Source organism: Spinacia oleracea, chromosome 1, assembly GCF_020520425.1.
Source record: "Spinacia oleracea cultivar Varoflay chromosome 1, BTI_SOV_V1, whole genome shotgun sequence".
Classification (NCBI taxonomy): Eukaryota; Viridiplantae; Streptophyta; class Magnoliopsida; order Caryophyllales; family Amaranthaceae; genus Spinacia; species Spinacia oleracea.
Window position 1 is genome coordinate 58,510,231 of NC_079487.1, and position 10,503 is coordinate 58,520,733.

At 37.4% G+C, this 10,503-nt stretch overlaps 1 protein-coding gene across 1 annotated transcript; it reads right to left on the reverse strand.

Moving 5' to 3' along the window:
• Positions 1-7,383: 7,383 nt before the first annotated feature.
• LOC130464791 (uncharacterized) lies at positions 7,384-10,104 on the reverse strand. The gene has a single exon (XM_056834014.1). The coding sequence runs from the start codon at positions 10,102-10,104 to the stop codon at positions 7,384-7,386; it is 2,721 nt and encodes a 906-aa protein (XP_056689992.1).
• Between the last annotated feature and the right edge of the window lie 399 nt (positions 10,105-10,503).

The window sequence follows — 10,503 nt, forward strand, 5'->3', positions numbered from 1 at the left end:
TATAAATACTTCAAGTTTCTGTAAAAAAATTATTTTGTGAATTTTGAAAAGTGACGATATTTTATATAATTATCAACCAAATTGACAAAAAAATGGAAAATGAGGAAATTGGCTAGTATTATAGTTCCACCATCTTTCTCTTGAATTTTCTTATGCACCTTCTCACTTTAACTTCATTTTGAGAAAAATATTTTTTTTTTGGTGATCAACATACATAAATAAAAACACACTTCACGTACACTCACTCTCGAATCTCGCCCGTGGTCGGTCAAATTCTAGTTGGTTTCCAAATTAGGTAACCGGCACGTATAGTGCCCTAACAGGTTATAGAGCACACATAAGAAAAGAGTTAGTAATGTATGAAAAAATAATTGGAATTCACAAAAATAAAAGGAACAAGAATATTACCTTTGGCTCTGACTAGCAATGTTTGAGAGATTAATCCAAATGATCAATTGAAATTAAAAAAAAAAAGTGACTGCAAAGTGAATTGTCCAAGAAAATTAAATAACTTCTTTTTTGATTTTCTGAATATTGATATTAATTAAACTAAAAACTTGTTTTTTTGATTTTTTTGATTTTACTTTAACTAAAACTATTTTTTGACTTGAATGAAACTATTTTTTTTTCTTACTGATTTTTTAGAGAAGCTTAAAAAGCAAGTGAGTGAATGAGTTTTTTTTTTTAGAGAGCTTAGAATGATGGGCGTTGGGGGTTTTTAAGTGAGAAAAGATGATGGTATTTATAGGGGTGGAAAGGGACTAAGTTGCAAATAAACAATAGTTGAAGGTTATACGAAACAAAAATAGATTAGTAGGAGGATTTTGTGAATGAATAAGCAAATTTGAGTAATCATGACTTGATTGACCCATAACTGCTTTTGTTTTATTTGCCAAACTGATAAGTTATACTGTCCTTGAGCTCAAACGGGCTAAACAAGGTATGCGTGTTAGAGAAAAATGAAGACCAGTAGCGTCGTTGGCTAAAGAATGTGTTTTTACGGCATAATAGATCAAAAATAAGATAATTATTTTGGAAAGAGGTTTGTTCGTTAAGAGAAACGTCGGGTGTTAGAAATGTAGGCCCATTATTACGAAGAGGGCGTCATATGAAAATTGGTTATATATACATTATTTTCTTTACCCGAGGGCTCGTTGTAATACTGCGTATTAACAAGGTCATCGTCACATTGTTTGAACAATAACGTATTATACCCCCTCTTAATAGTAATAGTACTTTTGGGAGATAGTATTTCACGGGGAGCACTTTTTAGGAGTATTTCTCTCATGTGGTATATTCCGATATAGATACTACTCTTTTAAAAAGCGCCTAATACATCCCATATTAGTAGTAGGGAGACTAGTGGTCGTAAAATATATCAGTTTCGCGATTGGATAAGAGAAGAGAAGAGAACAAAAAAAAAGTACGTATACCAGTTGTGTCCAATACATGAACTCTATTTCTATTCAGATCGAAAGACGTTACATCGAAGAAAACACTTCAATTATGTATGAATGTAAGTATCGTGCATTGATACTGTACGAAAGGATCAACTCATACATAATTGATACTTCAATTATGTATGATTTTGTTTTGTTGTTAGCTTTGTCCTTTAACAGCTAGTTCATTTTAGGTAGTTGATTATTTAGTTAGTTAGGAGTTAGTTTATTAGTGATTAATTAGTTAGTAATTAGTATAAAAAAAACTAGTTAGTGTTTAAAAGTAATGAGTATTATTTCTAAAATGCATTGTTTTGTTGTAATTAGCCGGTCTCGTATGTTGGTAGTGTTACGTTAGTAAAGTAATGTTAAACCGGTCATAGCACGTTATTATTCCGGGTCCTAGGAATTGGAAATTTTTTGTTTTTTCGGGTACAAACTCATAGTAACATATAAATTTGTGCGACCCTAGACATTTACACAAAACACCTTAAGTAGTGATATTGGATAAGGGTAGACACGAAAATCTTTGCGTGTTGCTACACATAACAAACTCGAATTAAGTTATTGTTAGCGTGTTGACGTATTATACGGTAAAATTAAAGTATATTATACAATACTGAGTACGGAGTACTCCTTTATGAAAGGAGATTACCCCTATCCAATTCACCACTTACCACTTATTTCTTATCTCCACCTTATCCAAAAACATCAAAATCTTCCATTTTCACGGCACCCATGGCTCCCAACAACCAAGATCAACCACCTCCTTCTCCTTTCGATGAGCATTTTCGGATGCTAACTTTGTATTTGAACTTGCTCATGGCGTTATTTGTGCTACTAGTGGCGCTCGTGGTTTTCATAATTATGAACAAGTGAAGCTTGGAGGTTTCCGGCACGAAATGCGCACGATTCGATTTGTACTTCGATTTTTTGCTATTTTGGTAGATTAGAAGTACACATTGTAAGGATTTTGGGCATTTAAATAAAACGTCTTTGTTTTATTGTTAATATTTTCGGACTTTTAATTACTACCGTTGTTACTCCTTAAATCGTCTTACCATTACCGCCGAGGTAATGAACAAAGAAACTCGAGCAAAAATTATACGAAAAAAAAAAAAATATTCCTTGACAGAGGATCATACAAAAATTGGGGATCAAAATTAGGTGTCTACAGAATGCCCCTCATTGATCGAGTTTGGAACAAACGATGATCAATGTTTGATAAAAAGACGCAAAATTTTGATCTAGACGGAAAGTTTTGAGGTAACAAGTGCTTGATACTGGTTGAAGAACCAGCTCGAATGGACTTCGAATAGGTGCGAGCCAATTGTCGGCTCTAATTGCAGTTGAAAGAAAACTGGCTTTAATCAAAACAATGAGATCCAATCATTGGTTTGTTGCTGTTGAAAAAGAAACCGGCTTGAGAGATATCAATTAACGTTTAAATTAATGAGACTTGATCAATGCAGTTGAAAAGAACTGGCTTAGAAAATCTCAATTAGTGAGACTTAATATGGCGGTTGAAAAACCGGCTTGTAAAGGACTGATTAATTACTTAATCATTTCCTTATGTGTGGTTGAAAAACCAAATGATAGGTCGAAGAAGAATAGAGTTATTCATCCCGAAACATTGCAACTGAAAAGTTGGCTTGAAATGTCGCAACTGAAAAGTTGGCTGAGTTCGCTTAATCTCGGGAATTGTTTAGTTGGTCAAAGCTCGACTTTGATGTTCGGATTTAAAATCGAGGGGTTTTTAACTTGATAAATTCAGAATGGATTGAAGGAATTATGGAAATCCATGACTAAATGACTTGTACAAGGCCAAGTTTTGAGCGAAACACCTTCTGACATGCTGATTTGGGCAAAACGTCAGATATTTGGTCCGACGCTTGCATGAGACTGGATGTGTTAGTGATTACGTTGAGAGTCAAAATGACATCCATATAAAAAGAAAACATGATCGTGTTTTTTTTTTAAATGGTCGAAAATTTGAAAATTTTGACTTTCAAGCGAAAACGGGCTTAAGATAGCGTTTTCAGCTTGTGAATTTTGTGTTTGTTCTAGAAAATAAGGTTTGTAAAATGTTTCATTTCATTTAATAAATGTATATTAAATGATTAATAAAGGTAAACTCAATGCAAAGAACAGTTTGGAAAAAAGGATGACGAAAATATGCAGATTTGACCTGGTATGACCCAGTTTAGGACTTGCAAGCTCTAATGGTGTATTAAAGATGGGATTGAAGACATATCCTAATCATTAATATACTTTTACAACATGGGATCAGGATTTTTGGGTATCATAAAAGAAAATTTTAGGAAAAAGACGAATTTGACGTGGCTTAGCTTGACTGGTTGCATGGCTTTCTTGTAAGATTGTCATGGCTTATGGGGAGGGTTAATATTTCTGATTTAAGAAGCTTTGAAGGCATAAACATTAGTATATAAGTCGTGGCTTGACTAAGCATGAAAATCAAATCCTTTACCTCCTTGTAATTCAAGCACTTTGAGTGCATTTTGAGTGTTCCATCTCTTCTTGCCCCCTTTTCAATACATCTTCTTGTAATCATGGCCATGAATGCTAAATTTCCCAATAACCTAAGTGATATGAATGAAGTAGATTATAAGGATCTCTTGCATTCCATGGGAAAGGAGGTTGCTGACGGGCAATCTGGCGATACCAAGATATTCTTTGATTCCCTTCTTCCTCTTCTAAAACTCCCTCTTTGCTATGATCTTATTTATGCATCCACCAGGTGTTGGGATGAGAAAAAACACGTTTTTAACTTTAATGGTGAAGAGATGGTTCCCATGGTGGAGGAAATCGAGGGTCTACTATGTTTCAAAAAGGCGGACAAGCCGTTAGTTATCACGAGAAAATGTAGCTCCTTAACTGGTTATCTGCGTGAGGTTTTAGGTATTTCCCACTATGATGGTATGACTTTCCATCATGGATATTCTATTCTTATTAATTGTGTTCTTGAACCTTTTAGAGCCAAGGGTACTAATCTCGAACTTGCTATTTCTTATGGCTCGGCTAGAGTTAAAGCATGCATGATTGCTCTTATGGGTCTTTTGTTGTTCAAAGAGGATCTTGGGCTATGTGACAAAAATGTGGCTGGTTATGTACTCCAAGTGTCTAATGGGCGTAGGCTAGGACCAATAATATTAGGAGAATTAGTCCTAAGCCTTGATCAACAAAAGGAAAAACCGTTCTCTTTCATGAAAGGGAGTCCGCTAGTGCTTCATTTGTGGCTAATGGAGAAGTTTAAGTTGGTGAATCCTTTGAGAGCACTTACTTATCATCCTAAAATCATCCTTTCCAGAGGATGCTCCAATCTATATCGTGAGGTGAGGGATAATAACAGGTGGAGTTTAGCGCTCTCAGGGGAAAAGGAATGGGTGACTCCACATTTAGTTATCAAGGAAATTGTGTATAGTACCGCCAATAAGAGGGGTGTAGTTCTTCCGAGTGTCAAGAAGATCACTTTCTATTATCCATGGAGGTGTCTTAGGCAAATCGGGCAGCGGCAAACCTTCATTAGGGACCTTCCAACTGACGACTGCACAACTCATTGGATTGATGATAAGTCGCTACTACAATTGCTTATTGCTTGGGAGCGAACAAAGAAAATTCCATTCCTTCCCGTTTTAAGGTACCCAATCGTTGATGCTTGCTATGAAAAGTGGCGTCGTGGAGATGTGGGAATGTATAAGAGGCCTAAAACGGAGGTTGAGTCTTCAAGTAGGGTCATCAAGAAGATAAAGAAGGAGGAGTGATGATAAGAAAAAATGGCTTCCTAATGGTTGTTTGTTTATTTATTTTTCTTATTTTGAAATTGTATTTCCTATGGAGGTAATACTTGTTTAGGGACTGCCCTAGCAAGCTTTGTAGTGTGTTTAAGCATTAGGCTTAAGGTAATTTAAAAAAAAAAGAATCAATGTAATGCGGGAATTCGATGAAATAAAATGAAGCTATTAAGAATGTTTTTCGTTCTAAAAAAAATCTGCATTGCACGATTTAATTAAGACCATCGTGACTTGTTAGTTTCCGAGATTGAATCCTCACATGATAAGGCCAAACATGCACTTATGACCATGGATGCAAAACAAAGTATTCACGCAAATGATGACACTAAATTACTCTAGTAATGCAAGGGACTTATAAAGATTTACACATGGTAAGTTTTGAATATCTTGTGATGGTAAAATTTAGAAATATACATATATACGTATATATATATATGTATATATGTACGTACTGACGTACATATACAATACATCACGTTCTTTTTTTTTTTTTTTTTGGGCTTCTCTCTATTCTTTTCTTACGATCCATTTATTGCTTAGGCCTTTTTCTCTCATTTCTTTTCTATTACTCTCCTTTTATGCCCTTCTTTTTTTGGCCTAACGGATCTTGAGAGTTAAGTGGCATACATCAGGTGAGCTAATTGCCCCTTGACTAACGCATTGGCCTTATCTCCAATGGCTGGGCCAGTGCCTTTTCAGCCTAAAAAAATAGGATAAGTGAATATGTAATGGATTTCACCTTTATTTTTTGACCGAATCCATGTGGATTGCCTACGTATCCCATGATAAGGGTATCAGGTCAAAGCGTAGTTCAGGATATCACGAGGCTTGCTTTTCTAACTAATATATCTGAAAGCTATCTTACTCATACTAGGATACATCATGGATCATACGATCATCAAAATACTAGACGTAATATTTCTTAAGCTGGTCAAGGTTGGTAAAATGGAGGAATTCGTCGCCGTTAAGATCGACCAGTTTCACTGCCCCTGCTGAGGTGATGTGTTTGACCAGAAATGGGCCTGACCAGTTAGGCTTGAATTTCCCACGAGGATCATGTATTGGAGCCCGATTCTCTTTCAAGACCAAATCTCCTTCTCGAATGCCCCTATCTCGCACTCTTTTATTGAAAGCTCGCGCGATACGTCGTTGATAAAGTGGGATGTTGTTTAGGGCCTCCAACCTTCGTTCGTCTGCTAGGGCCAGCTCGTCGTACCGAACCTTGAACCATTGATCTTCGGATATCTCGCTTTCATTCATAACCCGGAGTGATTGAATTTCGATTTCCACAGGAAGGACAGGTTCCATTCCATATACTAGAGAATACGGAGTAGTCCCTGTTGGAGTCTGAATAGAAATTCTATACCCCCAAAGGGCATATGGTAATTTGTCAGGCCATTCCCGGGTTTTTTCTGTCATTTTTGCAATTATCGTTCGAATGGTTTTGTTGGCGGCTTGAACTTCTCCATTGGTCTGAGGACGATAAGGGGAAGACTGATGATGTCTAACCTTATATTTCTCAAGAGTTTCTTTTAAGTGCCCTTCAAAGTGAGAGCCGTTGTCAGAAATGATTTCAAAAGGCACTCCGTAGCGACATATGATGTTGTTGATCGCAAATTTGGAGACTTGATTTGCCCCTAGCTTTGCATATGACGCTGCTTCAATCCATTTCGAGAAATAGTCAACAGCAACTAAAATGTATTGGTGTCCGTTCGAGGCTTTTGGGTGAATTTTTCCGATGATATCTATACCCCAACTAGAAAACGGCCATGGAGAAGTGAGATTATGTAAGGAGGTAGATGGCATGTGATTGAGATTTGCGAAAAATTGACATTTCTTGCAAGTCCTCACAAAATGGACACAGTCGCTTTCTAAAGTGGTCCAATAATAACCTGCTCGCAAGATTTTTCGAGCTAGCATCCTGCCATTCATGTGCGGACTGCATTCACCACCATGGATTTCTCCCATGATCTTTTGTATTTTTTTTCATCAACACACAATTGTAGAGTTCCATCAAAACCCTTGCGGTACAATCTATCTTTTAGTTTTACAAAGTGAGCTGCCAATCGCCGGATAGCCAATTGGTCTTTTTTATGACTCTCTTCAGGATATCGACCGGTGATTAGAAAATTTTAAATATCAGCATACCAGGCATCTTTATCATCTTGCAAAGTCAATGCAGCAATCATATGTTCAAGGTTGACTACCGGTGAATATCTTTCCTCAATAGTCACAGCTCGAATTTTTACGTTGTTTTCCCATGTTAAATTTACCGCTAAGTTTGCTAGTGCATCCGTGAAACTGTTTTGCTCCCGGGGAAGATGCTTGAAGTCAATATCTTCAAAGTACGGAATGAACTGTTGGAGATACTCGGTATACATTTGTAATCTCTCATCTCGGACTCTCCATACTCCAATTGTTTGAGAGATAATGAGGTTAGAATCTCCATATACTGTGAGGTATTTCGCCCCTGCCGCTAAGGCTGCCTTAACGCTATAAATGCAAGCTTCGTACTCTGCCGTGTTATTAGTCGTTTGGAAACTCAATTTTACAGCAAAAGGGATATGAATTCCATAAGGATCAATGAGCAAAACACCCGCGGCATTGCCCCTTCTATTAGATGCTCCGTCAAAGTACATTTTCCACCTAGATATCCCAATGTTGAGTAAATGTTCATCTGGAAACTCGTCATCAAATTCATCTCCTGATATTGGTCCATCAACCAATGCTTCAGATATCGCCCTTACTTTAACAAATTTCTGGTTTACACATTGAATATCAAATTCTGAAAGCATTGCATGCCATCTCGCGAATCTCTCAGTGAGAATTGGTTTCTCAAAGATGTACTTGATAGGATCTAGTCTTGAGATAAGGAAAGTTGTATGAGTCTGTAGATAATGTCGTAGCTTCTTAGTGGCGTATATGAGGGCGATGCAAGCTTTTTCTAAAGGATTGTATCTGGTTTCATAATCCAAAAACTTTTTGCTGAGGTAGTAGATGGCAATTTCTCTTTTGGTGCCTTCTTGGTATTGAGCCAATAACGCTCCCATGGCAGTTTCTGTGAATGTGAGATATAAAATCAAAGGCTCTCCCGGCTTGGGTGGCATTAATACTGGAGGATTAGAGAGATATTCCTTCATCGAGTCAAATGAGGCTTGGCATTCTTCATTCCATTTTTTCGGAACATTTTTCCTCAACAGCTTGAAAATCGGTTCGCATCGAGTGCTCAGTTGCGATATGAACCTGCTAATGTATTGAATTCTTCCTAGGAATCCCCGAATTTCTTTTTCCGTTCTTGGTGGAGGAAGTTCTTGAATGGATTTCACTTTATCGGAATCGGCTTTGATCCCATCTTTGCTGACAATAAAGCCCAACAGTTTTCCAGAAGTAACTCCGAATACGCATTTTTGAGGATTCAATCTCAAATTATATTTTCTAATCCTGTAAAAAAATGACTTTAATGCACTTATGTGCTCCCCTCGATCGTGGATTTTGACAATCATATCATCCACGTATACTTCAACCGTATCATGAATAAGGTCATGTAGAATTGTTGTTGCAGCTCGTTGATAAGTGGCCCCTGCGTTTTTTAAACCGAATGGCATTGCTTGGTAACAAAATGTTCCCCATGGGGTGATGAATGACGTCTTTGGCATATCGTCTTCTGCCATGAGTATTTGATTATAGCCCGAGAATCCGTCCATAAATGAGAACATGGCGTGCCCCGCGGTACTATCCACCAGTACGTCAATGTGAGGCAAAGGGAAGTAATCTTTTGGTGATGCAGCGTTTAGATCCCTGAAGTCGATACATACTCTGACCCTTCCGTCTTTTTTGGGAACTTCCACTATGTTAGCCAACCATTCAGGGTGTTTGATTGGTTTAATAAAATTGGCGTCGAGTTGTTTCTGGATTTCTTCTTTGACTTTTAGACTAACTTCCGGTTTCATCCTTCGGAGCTTTTGTTGCTTCGGCTTGCTGTTGGGATAAAGAGGAATGCGATGTTCGGCAATGTTACGGTCAACACCTGGCATATCTGCATATGACCATGCAAATACATCTACGTACTCCCTAAGCAATGCAATGAATGCAGTTTGTTCCTCAGGGGAAAGTGAGGATCCTATTTTTACTTCTTTTACACTACTATCAGTGCCAATATTTACAACTATTGACTCTTCTATGGGCATCATGCATGACTTAGGATCATCGAAAGATTCATTATCAGATAATTCATTATGATCAAAATTAACTTCTTGCATGCAAATATATTTAGGTTTATTAACACAATCAAGGTCTTCATTTTCAGAATAATCAGACTGGGTATGAAGGGATGATTGGCTAGACGATGAACTATCGGTTTCGTAACCTTCCGAGGTGGAGGAGTGGGTAAGGTGTGGATTTGAAAGATGCTTGGGGATTGGATCACCTAAAACGGGTGGAATGTAAGCTTCTTTGTTCTTGAGGTGGACATTGCCTTCACGCTCAATCCTTGTATTAACCGGTAGAGTAAGCGCCATTGGATCAAGATTTCCTTCATTTCCAAAGTTCGTAAATAATTGTCTCAAAACTCCTTGCTTCAAATATTCGATCCAATCAATGTTCTCTTTAGGCTTAGGTTCCTTGTATAACCATTTTTTGATTAATTCCTCATCTCTAGCTTCAGCAAAGAAGATTTCTAGTCCTGGAAGTCTCTGCATCTTAACTGGGTTATACCATGGTTCAGGAAATTCGTAGTAGGGCTCGGTATCGTGTTGTAATACAAATTGCCCATTCAATGTGAGGGATGGTTTCTTAATGACGTGGAGGTCCTTGCTTGGATCATACCCCAAACCATAGCGATTTTGCTTCTCCATAATGGGGATTGGATGTTTCATGCCTTTGCCGTCACGACCTAAACCTTCGCCTGGGTATATCCCATCTTCATCATTAATTGAAGGCCTTTGGTGAGGGGTTGAAAGGTATTTGTTTTTGGGTCTTGGCTTGAAATATTTGGGTGTAGAGGGTGGTATGTCATTTAGCGGGGGATTGAGGCTTCAATTCAAGGTGATATGCACTTCAAGGTTTTCACCTAAACACAGGATACCCAAGGTCAAAATCATGAGAGAAAGAAGATAGGAAAAAGAAAAATAGAAATAATAATAAAAGAATGTGAATGCAGGAAGCGAAAGTACACGACTTATTGATTTGAAAATTTGACTTTTTAAAATAACGTCATACTTTTGAAAAGAAAAAAAAAAAAAATACCTCTACGG